Source organism: Labrus bergylta, chromosome 16, assembly GCF_963930695.1.
Source record: "Labrus bergylta chromosome 16, fLabBer1.1, whole genome shotgun sequence".
Lineage (NCBI taxonomy): Eukaryota > Metazoa > Chordata > Actinopteri > Labriformes > Labridae > Labrus > Labrus bergylta.
This window is the reverse complement of record NC_089210.1, coordinates 10,200,519-10,221,173: the sequence shown is the minus strand read 5'-3', so window position 1 is coordinate 10,221,173 and position 20,655 is coordinate 10,200,519. Positions and strand designations below refer to the sequence as shown.

Here is a 20,655-nt window from a genome sequence, read left to right as displayed (position 1 = left end):
GCAATAATCATTTATATTGTTTATTCCTTAAATATCCTGTGGGATTATAATAAAACAGACAATTTGACGGTAAAGATTATATTCATAAACAAGCTTTGAAGTTCTACGTTTTGCTATCATTTTGTTCAAATGAAATGCGTCCCTTCCCTTTGATCTTGTAAAAGTCTAAACAACCCACTGTCTTTTCCCAAACGCCACTTTTAATGTTTGTTTGTCTAATTTGATAGTTTATGTTGGCTGCACATGAGTGAATATGATGCACCTGAACGCAGCACGAGTTTACAGTGACATTGGTGGCTGCAGGGGAGCACGTGTACAAGAAGTGGGCTAAACGATGTGAACATTTTGAGCTTTCTGATTAGTTGGCGAATAAAAGGGGTGTGAGTTTTTTTACTTTTTTTTATTACGAGCTTCATTAATGCAGCGACATTTTCCTGCAGTCCGAGGTATGGAGGTGACAATGTGCCCTGCAGTCTGAGGTAAAGTACAAACATCAGAAACTGTTCGAACAATACAAAAACGAAGCATTTGTTGAATAAAACATTAAAGCTGGAATCTCGAGCAGGTGGTTATTACCTTCCTTTTAACATCTACATTTTAAACTTAATCAGAACCTTGTTAGCTAGCTTAATTACTTTATTAAAACCACAGACTAAGTGATTGAAACGTGTGGTCAAAGTCGGAGGTGACGTATTTAAAAACACTTAAAAGTGGTTGAAGTGAAAAGTTAAATTTTAATTTTTGTTGAATTGCATCGTAAGGTCATGGACGTGTGCACTAAACCTTTGTGCTACGAGCTCCTGGCAGAGGTGGGAGAGGGCTCCTACGGTACGGTGTATAAAGCCAGAGAGGTGGGGGGGAAACAGCGCCTCCTGGCGGTCAAGAAGTTCAACATCCGTGGAGACACAACAGAGAGCGGGATCCCTGCTTTCATGATCCGAGAGGTGGCGCTGATGCGCAAAATGAATTACTTCAACCACCCCAACATTGTCAGGTGAGTTTTTGTCGCAGTTTCCAGTTTACAAGTGTTTTTCCAAAAAACTACCAACAGTTATTCCTTCTTTATTGTTCAACTTTATTTAACAGTGCAATTATATAATGTGAAAAATATGTGTGCAATAACCTCAGGTGCAATAAGAGATAATAAGTGCAATAAGAAAACATATTTATATTTTCATTTAATTGTACAGTGTTCCCCTTGTTATTTTTTATTTTTTTGTATCATACAGTGCATAACTTCTGTACTGTTTATTTTAATTTACTTAGCTGTTAATACAACTTATTTATTTTTACTTTTTTGTACTCTTTCTTTTTTTTTTTCTTACAATGCTAGTCTATTTTATATATAATTTAAACTTTTTTGTAGAAGCTGACTCAGGGAAAAAACGCACAAGAATTCCAATGTACCTGTACTGTCCTGTACCTGTGCAAATTGCAATAAACATCTATTCTATTCTATTCTTCTTTTTTTTTTAAATACCTTAAATGTTGAAGGTTAATATTAATGATTTAAATATGTTTGTATTTCAAGTTGCTTTTTGGTGAGTTGCAAAAATCTATGTGCATATGGATAATTCAAAAGTCGAGGAGATACAAGAATAGGTAGAATACAAGAAAAAAAATAAACACCTGAAATGTTCTTTTTTTTTTTAACACAATTTTTCTTTTTTTTTGTTATTTACGATTTAAATCTCCAGGCTGCTGGAGGCGTCCACTGTCCCAGATGGCAGGAGCCTGAACCTCACTCTGGTGTTGGAATACATCGACCAGGACCTGTCCACCTACCTGTCAAACGCTCCTGCTTCTGGACTTAGTCGTGAATGCATCAAGGTGTGATCCCATCCCCTGACTTGTCCTATTTTAGCTCTGCGTGGGTAAAATATATTTAACATGAGACTTCACAGATCTCTTAATCAGATCATGGACTCATTCCAATATATTGGCAACCTGTTTCTCTTTCAAAATAAAATGCTTTGCAAAGGATCATTCACAGACCTATCATCACAAGTATCGAAAATTTAACTCAAATGTCAATCTGTGTTTTCATGTCGTATCTCTTGACTTTATATGCTGATGAAAATCCCCTGACTGCATAAGTTAATATATATTCCAATAAAGAAAAGGTGAATTTAAGGCACATTTTTGTTTTACTGACGAAATGTAACACATTTAGTCCACAAACAGATGTGACTGCTGAGGCCCCTGGTTTGCTTTAGAGACAGAGAAATAATTGCTGTTATTCTCTTGCTGTGTCTGTGCAGGATGTGATGCAGCAGCTGTTGCAAGGATTAGACTACCTCCACACAAACATGGTGCTACACCGTGACCTGAAACCAGAAAACATCCTGGTCAGCAGCTGCGGGGAAGTCAAGATTGCAGACTTCGGACTGGCACGGATCTACACTTTTAATATCGCTCTGACTCCAGGTGTAAGTGAGGCAACACATACTGTCATGTGATAAGATACAGCTATATTTATCCCTGAGGGGGGGGTGGGGGGTGCAAATGAGTACTGAAAATGTTCATTTTTATTGCAGCATTTCGGTCCTAAACCATTTGGAGCTTGTTTTTTTTCTTCTATATTTAACACTGCCTTCTTTCTCCTCTTCTTCTCTCTGAGCTGAAACATTTAGTCTTTTGTTGCTTGTCTGTGTTCAGGTGGTGACGCTGTGGTACAGAGCTCCTGAGGTGCTGCTCAACTCTGTTTACATGTCCTCTGTGGACATGTGGAGCGCCGGCTGCATCTTTGCTGAGCTTTTCCTCTTGAGGTAAAGGCGCTGAGTCTGTGTCTGGCTGGAAGAGATATGTGGCTCTAGAGAGTGTGACTAAACAAACTCTCGAGTTGTCAAAATAAAGATAAAGTTACACTCAGACGTCTGTTCTCCCACAGACCGCTGTTTAAGGGCTACACAGAGGTGCAGCAGCTGCAAAAGATCTTTGAGTGAGTGTTTTTTATTTTGTTCCTTCTGTGATACAGATAGGAGTTATGAGAACCTGCCTGTTTGCTCCAAACAAGCTCAGACGGGGATTATTAATGCACCACTGCTGAATGCAGAAGTTTCCCTACAAGTTTCCACCATGTCAGAATAGCAAGATACAAATACTGCAGTTTAACATAAGCTGAGAGTCACTGGCTCAAAAAGTTAAATAAATATTACCCCCAAGTGTTGAATTTTGTCACACTCATTCTGGCAGATTTTTTTTTCATCTGTTGGTCAGGTCATTGTGTTGCTGTTTGTTTGTCAGGGTGATCGGTTTGCCCAGCGAGGAGGACTGGCCCAAGGACAGTCCAGTCTCATACTCCATCAGCTACGGACCAAAAGGCTCCAACACTATGCTGCTGCACAACCTGGGACCATGCGAGAACAACCTACTAGCTGTAAGCACGCCTGTGTTTTCTTTTCATCTTAAACTTTTTTGAAGACACACCCTTCACATTTCACAACTGAAGAAACTTGTCTTTTAGCACTTTAAATCCTTTTTTTAAAATTGTGCAACTAGTGTTATTTTTATTGAAATAGTTGATCTGTATGTATGCTCACATGTGACAGCTGTTTTGGTAAAGTGTGAATCTTCTTACCTGCAGCAATGTTTGGCATTCAGACCAAGCCATCGCATCTCAGCTGCCAAAGCCCTGGCCCATCCTTTCTTCATGAAGCACTGAGGATTTAAACTGAAGCTGAGTTGGAAGAAGAAAAGCTTTTTTTTCACTTCCTCTGTCTGCTCTACTTGAAGCTTACCAGCCTGAAGCTATGACATCCATCTAAACAGAGAATGAGGGCTGTTAATATAACAGCTTTTAACATCAGATCAGCAGCCTCATGACACACTGTGGTCAGGTTTGAGGGGACAGCTGTTGAAACAATCAGTTAATAAAAATGCATTATGCCTGACTTATAAAAAAAAACTAAACACTTTGACTAACCACAGTAGAATGAAAAGTATGCTGATATAGTCCCATTTGGTAAAAATAAAAAGAAGAGACATGTATGAAGGATTTCTCACTCACTTTTTGAACTGAAAGAAGAGTTTAAAAATGTATTTTTTGTTTCGATTTTTTTTTTTGACAGTGTGTGAATTTCTCCTGAAACATTGCTGCTTTGGTGTTGTTGCATGTTACTTTACAAACTACAGATTTTGTTTTTGCCTTAAACTGCTAACAACACTATGAAGGGCACCTTTGAGTTGATAGGTTTGTTTACGTTGTTTCACCACAGCTTTTTGTATCCACTGGAGGACAAGGGTTTTTTTTATGTGAAGATGTTTATGGTGTAATCAATTGTATAGATTACACCTGTATTTATGTTTGTATTTACAGATTTTTTACAAGAGTTGCACTGTTCTTTCAAAAAACTTTTCTATAAATACTGTCCCTAAAACTGGTCTCTGCATTTTAACTTCTTCAGACAGCAGCTCGATTAGATCTTCTGGATTTGTGCTTGTGTGAAAAGTTACTTTAAAAGCCAAATAAGCAGACACAGTTACTGGATGTATAACCAGAATACCACAAGGTTTTCTCTGCAGGTGCAGAGTGTGAACAGTAGGGGGCAGTGCTGCCCACCCTCCGCCAGAATCTGCCCTCTTTAACTTCCTATTAGCTCATCCAGTTCATCTTTCCCCCTCTCACGCCCTCACCTCAAATGTTTGTTGTCAGTGAGGTTTTTCTTGTCTCTAGATGTGAGTCATGTTTAAGTTAACACAGGAGATAAAAGAATGAAGGAGCTTCACCGGCAGACATGCAACTCTGTGGAAAGGCAACAGGTAACTTTTCAATGTATTTTTATTTATTTATTTAAATTTAGAGTTTAAAGTAAATCTTGATTCTACGGGGTTCTGCGATGAAATATTTGATACTCACATTTAACTTAGAGTTTTATTCATCTATGAATTACATTCAGTACAGAAGCAGTTCAGCTCTATTGAAAGGCTCAGGGACCCAAAAACAAATCAGAGCTGGAATTGGAAACATCGCCAGGTTTTTTTTTCCCTTCTGTTAGTTATTTGATGGCAAATTGATCAAAACCTGCGTAGACAGCATGTTCTGGCTGAGCATACTATTAGATAGAATATGAATCTTCAAGAAGCTTTAAGCCTTAGGGCCACACTTTCAGGTGTTTGTTGATATTTGATTGGTACACATCTCGATGACATGAGACGGAACTTGGAGTTACGATGATGAAGTTTTAGCTCTTGAGACTGCAGCTCGGGTAGAACAGCGTCGGTTCTGCTGCTTCCTGGACTGAGGAAGGGGCTCTCCACGGATTGTCCATCTATTTATACTCCCCGCTTAATTCGGAGCCTTCGTCCTCAGCTGCCAGTGTGACTACATTTGGAGCGACAGTCCGCGTGGGGAGGGACCGCCGGTCTGGGGGTGGGGGGGGGGTAGGACTGCGGGGACTTTCATGTCCACTTCACGCGGCGTACACTGCATGTAAGTACACAATCAACTTTATTCTACACCCTTTGTCTTAAATGTACAGTTAAATAATCCATCCGAAGGTCGACTGGCGCTAAATTGTAAATATTTGATCACCAGTCACTTATTACGGGCACTCTTCTGCTGACCAGCTGAAGCTCGGGCTTCACATTGAACATGGAGGTCATGGTGTTTAGTTACAGTAGCCTACAGAGTTTAATGTTATATTGTAAAGAAAAATGTCCAAAGCGGCAGAACAGGTTTTACGCACAGTTTACGCATGAATTACGCATGCGTAAAGCTGCAGGAACTTTTAATGTTTATAATGTTTATACGTTTATTCACCGTGTTACTCAGATTACTTTGAGTAACACGGCTTTTATTTGGTTGATAACTTTATTTGAGTTCAGTGTGAATTTCTGTAGATACTCCTGCATGGATTGATCCATTATCAATATTTTTGAAGCCCAAACATTTCATTGGTCTCTCTGTATGTGTATGTCAATGTGTTTGAATTAGAAAAGGAATTGTTACTAAATGTTTGTTCCCACATTTCCCTCTTTATCTGTTTGAAATGTTTAGAGATCAAGTAATGCATGAGGGGTTCCACAACTGCAGCTGCTGGTGCCTGTTGCACTCATCCTTATTTCACTCCTGGACAATGCAGGGCTGCTTAACAATAATAATAATAATAATAATAATGTATACTTTAACGTGCATATTCCGGGGAACATACTGGTATAATTGTCATTTGTGTTTATCTATTCGGTTCAAGTTTGAAGGAACGAACTCTTGAGAGTTTGATCTGGAATATTGGAGCTTATTAGAGGCCTTTAGTGCAGGCTGGCCAGCCAGCAGAGGAGTAGTTAGTTAGAGGTTTAGGTCTCAGAAAAACTAACAATCAGAGGGTAAAAAATGTCCAAATACAGTTTTATAGCACAGCACTGGGTATAGAAATAATTTGTAATTCAATTTAATTTGTAAACATTTGTGGAGGACTTGAGTTTATATCCTCAGATCAGCACTTGATCTGTTAAACCCTCTTGGACATTTTGATTCCACTTCCTGTGTGGGTAAAGAAAGGCTCCTGTGTGCTCATCCATCGGCTGTGTTTATGAGCTAGTGTTAACCACTTGTTGCTGGATTAGAAGCTCATGATCTCGAATGAGCCTGGATGGCATTCTCACCTCCGAACAACAAATCCTCCAGCTTGTCACATGGTTTTTTTTTCTCTTTAAGCAAGTGTGGCCAATATCTGCTCTTCCTCGTGTTCCACCAGCAAAAAAGCAGAAGAGCGTGGCGTCAGCGGGACTGAGGATGTTTGCCGTTTGCTCTCTTTCTAGGTTAGGACAGGGAGGGGATTTCTGCTCTGGGTGGCTGAATGTTTCTGTTCAAAGCACCTGCACACATGTTCTGATGTGCAAACACAAAAAAACAGGCTTGTTGAGCCTGTTGTCTCATGTCAGGGATCACTGAGTCTGACATTTACACTTATTAAGATTCTCTGTTATCATTTCGGATCTAAACTCCAAGTGTCAATATTTCTGCATTCCAGTGTAGCAGACTGGCAGCTGTGATGTTTCAATTGAATTTGCTCCATATGCGTTTCCAACACCTTGAAGAGAAGCAGCAGACACAAACTTTAAAGTGGCATCTTTTACTTTGTGACCTGTGTTGCCACCAGCAGCTTTCGGCCCGGCTGCAGATCTCTCCTCAGCACTAAGTCCACGGCTCATGTCTCTTTGTTCTGCCTCCATTGTGCTTCCTGCAGCAGGAATGCTGACAGCCACAGTTTTTGGAAAGAGGACAGACACACATGCAAACAGACTTCTATGTTTGTACCTATTTGTCAGCTCACGCAGTCACTCATTTTTGAGCCTAGCTGATGGCTACTTGCTGTCTTTAAATGCAAATCCTGTCATATCAGTTCTATATTTAAATGCAATTCACAGCCGCTTCAGGCTTTGTTTGTGTTGTTTATTACATCCAGGCAACCTTGTAGCAAACGGGGACTATTTTGGTCAGATCTTGGTGTGTTTATTTAAAGAAATTGGAAGCATACCTAATTTGATTTTTGCCGCTAATCTGACTGACAACATGCTTTTTCTTGACAGTCATGCAAGGCTATGTAGTTTGTTAGATACAATTTGAAAAAGGAAACCGTGACAGTAGAAAAGAGCAGCAGGTCTGCAGACTCAGTGCCACCAAAGCCTGGACCCAGAGAGGATTCTGGCTGCTGAGGTGTTGAGTTTCAGTGCAAGGGGAGATTCCTGCATGGCACTGAAGGCTGGTGAGGGTCATCTTACATTGACTCAAGCCGGAGGAGAGAGGAGACTCGAATGCATGATGCACCTTTTTGAGGAGTAAGTTAATATTCTGTGTATCATACCTGTTGGGTGCTTTCTTTTTCAGGGGGATGTTGTCTCACCTACCAAGGAACCAACTATTCTGCAACCACTGAGAAGTGGACTGCCAGCAAAATCTTCAGCTCCTATGGATCTGAAGTTTACCTGAAGAGTGTTTGGCCCGAGTGTTTTTCCTTAGCGAAAAGTGGATGAAGAACAACATACCTGCCTTGTGTTCCTGAATGTTTTACATTTATTCAAGGAGAATCGATTGAGTCTTTCTGAGGAAGATGGACGCAACAGAGATTCCGGCACTGGAGCCCAGATCGGAGCGGATTGCTCGCTACAAAGCCGAGAGGAGGCGAGAACTGGCTGAACGCTTTGGGAACCTGGAGGAGCTTCCTTCCAAGTGGGTTAGGAGAGATGGGAAGGAGGTCCCTGACCCGTCTACACGAGCCCACAGAGGGACACTGAACTCAGACGGCCTCGGTGAAAGAGTCAACGGCAGGAAACGAGGAGTGACAAATGGACTGGAAGTGGACAGCGCAGAGTCTAACCACTTAAGAAGGTGAGTCATGTCTGCAGTGTTGTTCACCTGAATCAGGAGAGTTATGCAAGTATCACAGGCTTCACTTAGGGCTTCAATTATATCCCACAATGCTGTGTGAACTCGTCTCACTTTACTGACAAAGATGAGTGCCTTCTTTACTATGCTAGGCTACATCAAATTTGTGTTTCAGTCATTCAATCGGTTCAATTGGTTAATATGGCTTCACTAGAGAGACAGTGTGTGGATAGAGCCGGAAATCAGGGACAGTGGGGAGCAACTTAAAGGCAGCCACAGGCTGGACCTGAACCCCTGGAAACAAATCCAACCCATCTAGTATCCGTACAGGCCATACCTGTAGTTTTTTAAGGAGGTCTGGGCCTCTCTGCAGCTCGGGGTCCTTGAGTCACCAAGTTGCTCTGCAGCCTTTTTAACTAAATCAGACTTAAAGCTACTGTGAGGAACCTTTTGTTAAATGTTGCAAACTTTGTGCACAGAGAGCAACATCTTGTGCTTTTCTGATCCTGTCTTGTACATGCATAGGTAATGTTTTCTAAAAATATACTCATGTCTACTTTTAACAGTCAAATCAATCAATAAGCTTGAATCTTTCAATGGAAGATGCAAAGATAGGCACTTCAGGTCAGCACAAAGGTTCCCCACTGATGATCTTGTTGGCTTTTATAGGTCATTTTGTGGCATCAGTATTAATTTCCATCGGTTTCATGGCAAGTTCAGTAAGTTCATAATTCTAAATCAGAGGCCTGACGTTTTCCCCTCATGTGGTCTGAGACTTTTTCTTAGAGCTGATCTGCAACACCTTTACAGAAAAAAAATAAATAAATAAATGCAAATATCTTTGCACCTTTCGCAATCAGAGCTCCACTTTTATTCAGCAGCTCTTGACGGAAAGGTTCAAGTTTTTGAAAACTGTTTTTCCGAGTGGGTGCCACACCCCCTCGTCCCCCCCCCCCCCCGACCTCCTGCATCATCGCCTCCCTTCCCCTCACCCCCACCCCCTCCAGGCAGGGTTCCCGGGACTCTGCCAGCATGCTGAGTGGGGAGGGTTGCCTTGTTCCTCTTGGACCTGATGCCCCGCAGCTCCACACTCGTGTGTCGGTGGGCCAGTTAAGGAGCACCCTCCTGCAGCAGACGGGGAGCGAAGCACAGCCTGACAAAGTGTATGATCACCTGCATGTGTGTGACCCAGCTGTGTACCTCTCTGATAGTATCCTCCCCTCACCTCAAAACCTATTCTCTTTCTACCTTCCGCTCTGTATATGTGAACACTAGTTGCCCTGATGTTGGGCATACCACGTCCTCTCTGGATTTGGCGTCCGAGGGGGGCCGGAGACGCACCCGGCGCTACCTCCCTGGTGGGTCAAGCAGCGGCCGTAAGACCAGCGAGCGTTTCAGGACGCAGCCGATCACCGCCATTGAGATGGAGGAGAGCGGAGGGTAAACGCTGTGTGCTGTGGTGTCTGCACATGAGACACTTTTTTTTCTTTTCCTTGGCGAGCTGCTGTTTGTAGTTTTTTGCTGACAAAGTGTTTTTTTTTTTTTTGTTTCAACTGCTTGTATTCTGAAGAGGAGGCTTTTAAATAGCCGATTGTTTATGTTAGATATTTGCTTTTGCCTCATAAAAGACTAAGTCATACCTCATTCTTACCTTAATGACTGCTGTGGTTTTGCATTTGTTTACCCTCCTTCATGATCTCTACGGTGCTGCTTTACCCAGCATGCAAATAGGACACAGTATCTTGATAGCTTGAAGCACAAAGACATGTACTGTGAGCTGAGAGAAGGATCAAAAGACAGCGTGCGGGAGCCGGGAGTTTAGGTTGACATCACCTCCCTGTTTGTGTTTGACAGATTGAGCTCACACTTTGCTTCTGCTCTCTCCTTCAGGCTGGTGGACGCAGAGGAAGAGGAGAACCGTGAAGGTAAATGACAAACACAACCTGATAACCTTTTGTAAGATATCAACAACAGAGAGAACATTAATACCCAAAATGGGACACACTGAATACAGTTTTTGGGTTTAAGAGCAGACTTCCAAAGCGTGGGATGTTTTATAACGCATCCCATTTTAGATGTTTAGTTTGAACAGGATGTTATTGTAGCTTCTTCAGATCAGAGATACCAATGTTGGTCCCTATGTATGCCATCTGGGAGATAGCTCACAGCCTCACAAAAAGGTCTCTTGTCATGGTGAATACTTTGTGCCTTTACTGTATGCGCTACAGCCTGCTTTCTCTGAACAAAATTCAAATATCAATTCACATAGATAATGGTTGTAAAGGGTGGCTCAGGGATCATGTGTTGGATTGTAATCAGTAGGGAAGCAGCTGTTTTACCACCAGCTTTAATGCTTTCTGTTGGACAGGCAGGTGCCAAACACCGGCGGTTAGCTTGTGCTCGCTTGCTAAATCATCCCCATTTCCATTACAACAAACGTAATATTCTTAGATAGCTTGAAATGTAGGTACAAGGAGGTAGGTATGATGAGTCAAGGAGGAGGGGCCCATTTCTTAAAAGCTGCAACAAACATGGCTACTTTTAAATTAGTGTTCCACTAAAAGTACCAAGACTACCTCTACATTTACCTTACAACACACACAAGTCTTACTTTCAAAATATGACTATAGGACATGTTGTTCTGTTTTCAGTTCTGCTGCTGCTTTTTAAGAAGCGTAGTTAAACTAGCTCATCATGCATAGAGCAAGTTTAGACTACTTTGAATATGGATTGGTGTTTAGTCGAGTGATTCCAAAAATCCACCAAGGCACCCGGCACCCACAAGGTGAAGAGATAAATCCGAGCGCCTTAGGTGATTAATAAGGGAGGGAGAATCCAACTTTGAGAAATGTTTAGACTTTTATTTTCAACATTGTATATTTGTAACATTTGGAAAAGTGACTCAATTGGAGAAGTTCAAGACAAAATAACTAAAACCCGGTATCAATCTAAAACTTCATTAAGGGATCCAAAACACGGTCTTGTATAGTTGTGTTTTAATAAGACTGTCATGTGTCCTGTTAGATACTACCTTTAATATGAAATGACATTGTTCACTTCAGCTGTCAGTAAATATAGTGGCGTTAAAACAGAGTGTTTCCTTCTTCTTCTTATTATAATTATTATTGAGAAGTACAGTTAGAACAAACTGTGAACACGGTTATTTGTAAATCCTGCTGACATGCTGATTTATTTCTTTTCTTACAGCTGACGTGAAAACAGATGACCGAGCCAAAATGAGCGTAGCAGCCAAGATGTCTTTGTTTAAAGTGAGTCTATGTTGGTCTGAGCTATGAAACAGGATCCTTGTTGCTGTTTACGACCTGCTGCTTTTCATTTTGTGTTCTGTTTGTCCCACTGTCTCCTGCAAAAAGTTACCCTGTGTTCAAACCGTAGAAATAAGTCTATTGATGTTCCCCGCGTGTGAAAGTGAAAGTGACAGCTTGGTACTTTATGTTTACTCACGACAAATAATCTGTTATCCGGGTGTCAGATGTGAGGTTAACTCGTCGAACCAGAATTACTCCCATTAGTTACTCCACGACCAGTAACCTTCTTGGGTCAGGTGCTGTCCTGTCATGTAGCAGCCAATCATCTCCAAATATTCACCTATCCATGAGTTCAGAAGAACATCTATGCTTGCAGCTTTAATTTGATTTATTTTCCAACATAGCATTTAGTTTCACTTAAAAAGTAGATTATTCTCAGACCCTAACATGACCCTTATAGTTGAAACGGACGACCTTATCACTTCCCTCCACTCTCATGTTTTCAAGTCGTTGGCCCTGTGGTTGCTAAGACAACAAAGGTTGCTTTCTGTTTTTCTGAGAGCCTGGTAACCACCAATCACACGGGACGGACTACATGCAAACCTGATATCAAGCTCTAATAAAGGCAGAGTAAACCCCCCTGTAGTATTAATAGGCAGGCTTTGTAATAGTCAGTATGGAACCAGGCTGTGTCTCCTCTCAATGAGTTTCTCTCTTGTTTATCTCAGTTTTTTCCTCTTTACCTTCTTTGTGTCCTCCATTAAGGAGTCTTATTTTTTAATCTTTTGCAGGGTACATTTGACAAAACTCCACTAGTTCCACAAATCATCCTAACTGCTGTCCAGAGATGACTAATAGGGGAGGGGAAAGTGTCTTCTACTTCCTGATTTAGTTGCTCAAGCGTGGACATAACTTGCATTTAGAGTTTTAGCTATCGTCGGTTGATCATACCCAATCAAACAACTTTGTTAATCCCATTGGGAGCAATTATTAGTTTTTGGAACAAAGACAAGGACTTGGCAAGGCTTGTACAGAAAAAAAAGCACAGCCACATGGAAATTATACAAGAGATGAATAATAGCAGGGGATGAATACTCGTAAATAAACCATAAATACCTGTTTTGTAGTGAAATAAAAGCTTCATTTTGAGAGACATGGTTTTCACTTGACAGGGACTCATAATGATGTGACAAAATCTGTCAGACAAATGTAGAGTTAGCCTCTAAGATGCAGTGAAATACAAACATAAAGATTGTGCCAGTAGTCTAGTGGTTAGTGGGCGCGCCCCATGTACGGAGGCTACAGTCCTCCGTTTGGCAGCTCAGGTTCAAATTCGACCTGTGGCTCCTTCCCTGCATGTCATTCCCAACTTTCTCTCTCTCTCTCTCTCTCTCTCTCTTTCTCCGATTTCTGACTCTATCCACTGTCCTGTCTCTAAAATAAAGGCTCAAAAAGCCCCAAAAATAGTTCTTCGGTACAGTTCTTGTTAGTGTATTTAGATACATTTCACCACAGAATATGTTCAGTGGTATGTTTCTATACCATTTTAAAATAGTTGACATTATGGACTGAGCAAAGTGTAGTTTGTAAAACAGTATTGAGCAGCGGAGGAGAAAGAGCTCGTTCACCTCAGCCGCTCACCTTTCAGTCTCGAGTCTTATGTTGAGCCAGTGCTGAGCCCGCAGAACACAAACCTGATCTTGTTGAGGGATGTGAATGGTCAAACAGGTGCTGCCCCTGGATCCATGCTGCAGTGTGTCTGCACGTATTAAAAGAAGGACTACATTTATAGTGCCGTTAATACACGTCTAAATCAGTCGTTTTGTCTCTACACAACACAAAGGCATGTTGTAGATTCTCTCTTCAGCTGTAACATTCCTTCATTTTCACCTCATGCGTAGTGTGCAGCATCAGGTGAAAATGTGGCAGCCACTGTTTAATCATTAGCACCCATAGCGGTAGTGTTATAATAAGCCTGCTGCTGCGTGGAGGCAGGCAGAGGTAACTGAAGCCGGCGGAGCTCTGGTTTCACTGTGACCTGTTGAGCTGCCATTTCTATCTGCTTTATTCACCCGCCATACGACCCGCCTCCCCTCCCTCCATCTGTCCATACAAATAGAACAGGAGAGGGACTTTTCACTGCCATTTTTGTGCTCTCCTTTTATTACTAATTTAGGCTGTTGGCTGAGGCTGATGTTTGACCTGGACTGTGGGGTCTCACCTGAATGAAAAAGACCACCGTCAGTCGTCATGTGTCTGATATTGACACAGTTTGTTCGTCTCCTCTTTTACAGGAGCTGGAGAAGTCTGCTGCCCCCGAGGCCTCGGCCTTTCTGAAGCCCCGCACAGGCAGTGTGGGTCATGAGCGCAGGGTGCGCCGTGGCAACGACCATCGCTTTCTGACTCAGCCTATCACCTGTGAGGAAATTGTGGCAATCAGGTGGGGCAGCCTAGAGAAACATCGTGAGGGAGATTATACAATCGGTGCAAGGAATACTCATTAAGCAGCATATTTAATTGCCATTTGGTCACATCCTGAGCACAATATGTTCATCATGGTAATAAAAAAAATAACATTAAACTATATTAACTCAACTTGAATACGAGGTTAGTCTTGGTAATAAAAGAAAATTAAAAAACTGAATATCGCCAGCATTTTCCTGTAATCATAAACTTGTTGAAACATCATGCCACTATGCTTCCCAGCAGTGCCCCTAAACCAGTCCCACCAGTGGAGTCCGAGTGCGTTCAGGCTGAGTCCGTGGAGGACGTCGATGAGAGCTGCAAACTGAGCATGAGTGAGAAGCTGGCCCTCTTCAACAAGCTGTCCCTGCCGGGGAGGCAGGCGGCGACCCCTGACGATGGGCCCTCCGAGAGACGAAGGCAGAAGGGGGCTCGGTACCGCACACAGCCCATCACAGTGGAGGAGGTCAACCTGGTGAGGAGATGAGCCGAAACAGCTTTTGATGAATATCTATACGGCTGTGATTAACAGACTGCAGCCTATATAACAGCACTGTTTCTTTGTGATATCGCTTAAATACCATTTGTTTTTAAAACCGTGTCCCCCCCCCCGTTCAGCTCCAGAAAGGCCCTGTTCAGCTTCCTGTCTTCAGTTTGACTCCTCATCTGCACGACAGACAGCAGGCCTCGTCTGTCAACCTAAAACCCAGTGAGCTCCGCCTCTCCCAGCCGAGACTGGACCCTGGTCCTGTGCACTCGGACCTTAGTAGCCCCACGCGGGAAGGTCTGCCGCGCTACGCATCGGAGCCAGGCCTGAGAGGAATCCTGAAGAAGACCTGCAGGACAGAGGCTGGTCGAATAGATGCGCCGCTCACACATGAACAAAACGGGGGAGGCGTTGAAGAGGCAGGAACACGAGCGAGGATGGAGCGCCAAGAGCTGCAGGAGATTCCTGTACCACCACGGAGAGAGAGAAGAGGGGCTTCAGGCGTAGAGACCGCTGCTCCGTGGAGGCAGAGGGCTCGAAACAGGAGGGAGACCATCGCCTGCACACCGATCAGAGTGCTGTCAGAGCAGGACGGGCCTCAGGACGAGGAGAGGCCCTGCCAGAGCGTGGCGCAGGACGTTTCTATTGTGGGACAAAACTCCACTACAAATGGCAGGGTTCAGTAAGTATCCACAACTGAGTTTGTGCATTGTGGTAATATGTCTGGGGGCTCTCTTAGCTTTTTCAGGATGTAAAATGAACTTAATACGGTTTATTTTCTAGTTTTGTGATGAATTCAGTGGTTTAAAGTATTTGTCATGTGTCCCAAAGGCATCAACTTGAGAAGGAGAGTGATGGGAATATAAATGAAGAAACCAGAGCGATGGGGCGTGTTCAGGTGACACCGGGAGACGACAGCGTGAAAATGCAGGAGATGACAGACACCAGCAGGTGTAAGGTAAGAAAACAATCAGAAATAGTTTAGAATAGTGTCGTCGCTTTGTCTCGGTGATGCGACCACTGCATTCTTCGATGCCTGATTGTTTGTAATTGGCGTCATTACGCCATCCATTTGGTCATGGAAGTCTTGCTTAAATGTTTGTATCGCCTTTATTATGTCCATATTAGAAGGGGTTCTCAATGTCTGAGCATTATCTGAGTTAACTCTTTCTGCTTGGCCTGCTACACCTCCGTCTGCGACATGCCTTAAAAGTATTCTGGAAACCGCATTTTGCTGTAAATGATCATGAGGAGGAGTGTGGTTGCCTGATAGAGAGGTTGTTGAGTTCACTTGGGCTGCCATCCTTAAATCCAGAAGTAGATTTACATTTGTCGTTCCAGTGAAACCAGATATGCCGCGTCTCTTAGCAACAGTGCTGTGGGTTTGTTAGGTGCTAAGTGTCTTGATTTCAGATCAGACATACCAGCTAGTGTTTATGTACTGAGATGGCTTCGACTGTGTGCGAACAACATAAGGAATGTAAACAGACAGATTATTTGTTTCCCTTTTTTATTTCTATTGATTGACCTCAGCTGTGCCACAGTGACAGAACATGTGTGTACAAAAATGTGTGTATTGTCTGAGTCTTCTTTTCCTATTATGTTCATTTTTATTTTATGTACACTTTTTTTTTTAAATATTTGAATGTGTTTCCTGTCATTTTTATGATCTGAACCCCTGTTTGTCCCATACTGCCCCCTGTAGGAGGAGACACAAAATGCTCACGTGGAGAGTGTCAGCGCTGAGTGCTGGGTAAGTCCCAAACTCATGCCATGAAATGCACAACACTCCATTATGTATCTCCATTACTAATTTGACAACAGCTTTAGCCGGCCCCTCTCTCTCTCTCTTTCTCTCTCTCTTCTAACTCCTCTTCTCTCGCAGGAACCCGTCTTTGCCTCTGTCTTTTCTAGCAGTACACCCCAATATATCATGTGTTTCAACCAGGTAATAGTCTGAGCCGCTGCATGGCAGGTTTAACCACTGCTGCTTTTTGGTTTGCAGTGATTTGTATGCAGTGAAAAGTTTTTACAGATGACGTGTGAAGATTCACTAACAAGTGATCCATCACAGCTCACAGTCCCAATCTTCCGTCTGATAATAGTGTTTCTCTTACTCGTGCCAGTCTTTGGTTCTTGTGGTTTCTGAATGTCTTTCATTGACCTTTTTTTAAAACTTGAAAATGTCAGTACCCACCTTTCATTAGGGATTTTAAGATTAAGCTGATATTGGGTATCCTAGTGTAGTACATGAAATCGGTCTCGGTCTCGAGACCGGCCTCGAGACCACTTTCTCTCAGACTGTGCAGGCTCCAGATTTTAAATCAAGACCACCAGTGAGAGTCTGTTTTTCCCAAGGAAAATGCCTCTTTCTAAAACAACAAATAACTTTAATTCACTCGTGGTTTGATTTTTATCCCCTGGTTACGGCCACAACCTTCCCAGTATGACGGTCTAAGTGAGTGACACGCCCCCCCGGCATACAAATTGATGATTTTTCATGGTTATTTACAGTCTTGGTCTTGTCTCAGCCTTGCCCTGTTTTGGTCTTGTCTCAGTCTCGGAGCATTCTGGTCTCGGATATGTCTTGGTCTTGTTTAATGTGGCTAAAACACTCAAGTTCCCTTCTTTGATAAGAGTACTGATAATAATATACATAATATTGGTTGAAAAACACTGATTGCTGACCTAATGCTAGCTTTGACTTGCATTACAAACTCCACTAACACCATGCTGTTGTTAAACTAAACCTGTTGACTTCCTGAGGGGCTAATTGGTTAAAGTATCAGATCAGATTGGTGTACCAATAAAGCATTTTAGTTGGTATCAGGGGGTGACAAAGCAACCAAAATCCTCCTTTTTAATAATGCATTCAGGCAACCTTTCAAAACATTTTATATTCTCAGCTATGTTTTTGTCCCAAAATCAAAAGTGCAATCATTGTTTCTGCAAGACGACATGTTAAAATCAGACATACATTGTCATGCTATGATATCGTCCAGTGACTCATCAGAATGTACTGTTCAAACTTCAATTGAAGCATGCATTTTAAATGGTAAACCCAATCCCTAAATCATTTTGCACTTTCAAACTGAAATGGTCTCGTAAACTTATCTCTGACAATTTTAGCGAACAGTGGACCCTGCTTGTGACCCTGTTTGTCGTTTCCAAATGAATCCCACTTGTAAAACCTTTATTCTGCATCATATGTTTTCCCTTGGTCATGCACGCCTGCCTTCACACCCCATTCTGAAGTATTCACACGTTATCTCACCAACCATGTTTGTCTCCTTTTATTTCCCTCTCAAGACGAGTCTTTCCTTCGAGGCACAGGAAGTCGCCTCTCCTACCAAGAACCCGATCCAGCCCCAGTGGAGACAGAAGGTGACAGAGGCTGGTATTACTTTTAAATCTTTTCATGGTTTTGATATGTAACTACGAAAGAGCTCATCTGTATCTCACTTTAACACATCTGCTTCTGTACAGGCTAACGGAGCTGAGGATGAGCTCCAGGTGGACAAACCCAAAGAAGTGAACGCCTGTAACGACACGAGACCTTCCATAGACGCTTCATTATGCACAGATGGAGGTTAGACCAGGACTTTCTCTACATGATTAAAAATATTTCATTTTTGCTTCTGTCTAAACTGTCTCGTCTGTTCGCCTAACAGAAACCTCCATGCAGACATTGGAGCAGTTTGAAGGTAAAATCCTGTGAAGACTCGTGAATATAAGGTGTTTTAAGTCTGCATTATTTTGAGTTTCTTTTATTTTTCCTGCCCCTCTTATCAGATCCGCAGACCTCACAATCCCCGGTGTCTCCACCCCATGTGAAGGAGGACACCCCTGTGGACGAATCAAATGCTTTTGATGCAGGTTTTTACGGGGATCAGTCACCTCCATCTGCCTGCGCCCTCCCGCCATGTGATGGCATCGCTGCTCCAGAGAGCGAGCAGGACCTGGACGTCCTGTGCCAGACCAACACACCTATGTGAGCCTGTTATTACCACAGCTTCTAGCATTACTAGACCTGTGCTATCAAGTTTTGCATGCAGCAATTATTTTCTTGAAGTTAGCAGACACTTTATATAACTTTAAATGCTTCAGGTACAATTGACCAATCGTACTCGTACTTTTACTTGAGTATCATTTGAAGTGTAGGACTTTGATGTTGAGCATATATCTTGTAACTCCTCCATCAGTGCTGACTCTGTTAAAGCGTGTGTTGTATATCTTCTTCGCAGGCTGACTTCCACTGTAGCGGAGCACCGGCGTTCGGTGCGTCCATCGCGTCGGACCCAGGGCTCCAGAAATCCTCTGAGGGCTCTGGCTGCCAGGGAGGACGTCAGGCAGGACTACATGGGAGAGAGAGCCAACAACGCTTCTGAGGAGAGGATGGAGGCAGAGAACAGTCAGTGGGACTCTTTTGCATGTTTCTTATGTCCTTTCTTTTACTTCGTCTTTCTAGTTTAGCGTATTTTTCTTGTGTTTTAATTCCACACAGGGTCCAAAAACTCCGATTCACATCTGGACAGACCAGGAGACCTCTCTTCCTCGGATGCTGTGACCACAAAGTCTTATCCTCCCTTCAGCAGGCTGATGCTCATCCACACGAAAGGTCTGAAAAGAATTTGGTTTATGCGGTTTATTTAAAGATGTCTTTGTGTCCAGGTCTTTTTTTTAACTGGTGCCTGTGGGGACAGGTAGGCGGCATGTCCAGGTGCGTCTGGTGGAGCCCTTGGTTCATTCACTGAACAGTGGAGACTGCTTCCTGCTGGTCTCTCCAGAGCATTGCATCCTGTGGAGTGGAGAGTTTGCCAATGAACAAGAGAAAGCCAAGGTACCACAGAGAACAACAGTATAACATTTAATGCTTCCTTTTCCAGGATAGCAGGTTGTTTGCATAAAATTACAGGGTGCCACGGTGTAATATGTTTACAGAGTGTAAGACATTTTGCATGAAGCAAAATAGAAAAAGAGAACATGTCCAAGAAGAAATTCATGAAACAGGACACTTTAAACCCCATTTTAGGCTCAACAGACCCCTCTTAAGCCTGGCATAAACCGTACAATTTCAGGTCTATTTTTGAGTTGCATGACTCATTTTGAAATGTGAATTTCAGCCCAATTACCCGGCGTCAGTCGTGCAGTGTACACTGATGCATGAAGGTAGATCACTATTCAAACAGCTGCTCCCAATCAGTCGGATACATTTCTGTCTCGTTTAATCTTTTCCTCGTATGGCTGCACCCAATCTCGCAGTGTGAGCCGAGCCACGAGCTGATTCCCTGACTCTCGGACCTTCCCCTGTTCTACCTGCACAAACTGACAGACAGCGTCTCAAATCACCATGGCAACAGCAGACATGCCCTTTTTCTTCCCCCCCCCCCCCCCCCCCGTCCTATCATGATAGAAGTAGGCCTGTGGCAGAAATAACTGCGGACCTCAAGTTGACAGGGAATATGATGTAGCTGCTAGTTAGCTTGTGTTTATTGGTGATGCAGAGTGTGTGTGTGTCTGTGTGTGAGTGTGAGTGTGTGACAAATGCAACAAAGTAAACTCAAAAAAATATATTGTAACAAAGTATTTAAAATATGCTCCAATAACAACATAAACACGATAAGCAATGGTCCCAAAAATTCTGTCAGGAGCCATGCAGGGCTAAAATAAGAAACTTCAGTTTGATAGCACCATGGTCCTGACAAAATGTTCAGAGATACAGCTACTTATAATTAAAAACATGTTAATAAACAATCAGCCTGTTAAGTCACTCAGCACTCTTTCTCAAAACATTTCTAAAAATGGTCTCCTGAATTTCTTTACCTAGTTGTCAGATGGATAGTTTACATTTTTGTGGTTGAATGCAGCTGTATTAGGTACCTTCTTCTTTTTTTTTTTTTTAACCTTTCAGGGCTCTGAGCTGGCATCGCTCATCCAGAGTCAGGGAGATCTCGGCTGTCAGGCCTCTCAGATCATCCACCTGGAGGAGGGGCTGAACTGTGACAGCAGCCTGGCTTCAGACTTCTGGAGCCTTCTTGGAGGACGAACACATTACAGAGGTTAGAGGTCTTATGTGTCCACTTTCAGGACTACTGTCTCATTCATCTGAT

General features: G+C 42.7%; 2 protein-coding genes across 11 annotated transcripts in view; both read left to right on the top strand.

Annotated features, from left to right (window-relative positions):
- Positions 1 to 81: 81 nt before the first annotated feature.
- cdk21 (cyclin-dependent kinase 21) lies at positions 82 to 4,300 on the top strand. 2 transcript variants are annotated; one of them, XM_020632659.3, is made up of 8 exons: positions 82 to 479; positions 762 to 994; positions 1,698 to 1,830; positions 2,262 to 2,429; positions 2,659 to 2,768; positions 2,891 to 2,941; positions 3,247 to 3,379; positions 3,587 to 4,300. In XM_020632659.3, exons 2-8 carry the CDS (start codon positions 765 to 767, stop codon positions 3,662 to 3,664), a joined length of 903 nt encoding a protein of 300 aa, XP_020488315.2. In that variant the 5' UTR covers positions 82 to 479; positions 762 to 764; the 3' UTR covers positions 3,665 to 4,300. The 2 variants fall into 2 exon arrangements, with proteins under 2 accessions (XP_020488315.2, XP_020488316.2); XM_020632660.3 differs by lacking the exon at positions 2,891 to 2,941.
- A 322-nt stretch (positions 4,301 to 4,622) lies between these two features.
- svilc (supervillin c) overlaps positions 4,623 to 20,655 on the top strand; it is a 22,937-nt gene continuing 6,904 nt past the window's right edge. For 2 of the 9 annotated variants that reach the window (XM_065964590.1, XM_065964586.1), the window contains exons 1-20: positions 5,321 to 5,431; positions 7,829 to 8,329; positions 9,334 to 9,489; positions 9,602 to 9,766; positions 10,217 to 10,251; positions 11,534 to 11,595; positions 13,890 to 14,035; positions 14,302 to 14,533; positions 14,677 to 15,227; positions 15,377 to 15,503; positions 16,251 to 16,298; positions 16,431 to 16,493; positions 17,855 to 17,938; positions 18,032 to 18,134; positions 18,217 to 18,249; positions 18,338 to 18,536; positions 18,790 to 18,956; positions 19,050 to 19,163; positions 19,249 to 19,385; positions 20,457 to 20,604. In XM_065964590.1, the coding sequence (XP_065820662.1) occupies positions 8,052 to 8,329; positions 9,334 to 9,489; positions 9,602 to 9,766; positions 10,217 to 10,251; positions 11,534 to 11,595; positions 13,890 to 14,035; positions 14,302 to 14,533; positions 14,677 to 15,227; positions 15,377 to 15,503; positions 16,251 to 16,298; positions 16,431 to 16,493; positions 17,855 to 17,938; positions 18,032 to 18,134; positions 18,217 to 18,249; positions 18,338 to 18,536; positions 18,790 to 18,956; positions 19,050 to 19,163; positions 19,249 to 19,385; positions 20,457 to 20,604 (2,848 nt within the window). In that variant the 5' untranslated portion in view covers positions 5,321 to 5,431; positions 7,829 to 8,051. Of the gene's footprint in view, positions 4,762 to 5,320; positions 5,432 to 7,828; positions 8,330 to 9,333; positions 9,490 to 9,601; positions 9,767 to 10,216; positions 10,252 to 11,533; positions 11,596 to 13,889; positions 14,036 to 14,301; positions 14,534 to 14,676; positions 15,228 to 15,376; positions 15,504 to 16,250; positions 16,299 to 16,430; positions 16,494 to 17,854; positions 17,939 to 18,031; positions 18,135 to 18,216; positions 18,250 to 18,337; positions 18,537 to 18,789; positions 18,957 to 19,049; positions 19,164 to 19,248; positions 19,386 to 20,456; positions 20,605 to 20,655 lie in introns of those variants that run through there. The other 7 variants (XM_065964587.1, XM_065964594.1, XM_065964588.1 and 4 more) reach the window with 7 other exon arrangements.

Coding starts and splice junctions, on each gene's coding strand:
- cdk21 (XM_020632659.3), top strand. CDS start 765: ATGGACGTGTGCACTAAACCTTTGTGCTACGAGCTCCTGGCAGAGGTG. Junction 995..1,697: donor AACCACCCCAACATTGTCAG/GTGAGTTTTTGT, acceptor TTAAATCTCCAG/GCTGCTGGAGGCGTCCACTG. Junction 1,831..2,261: donor TTAGTCGTGAATGCATCAAG/GTGTGATCCCAT, acceptor GTGTCTGTGCAG/GATGTGATGCAGCAGCTGTT.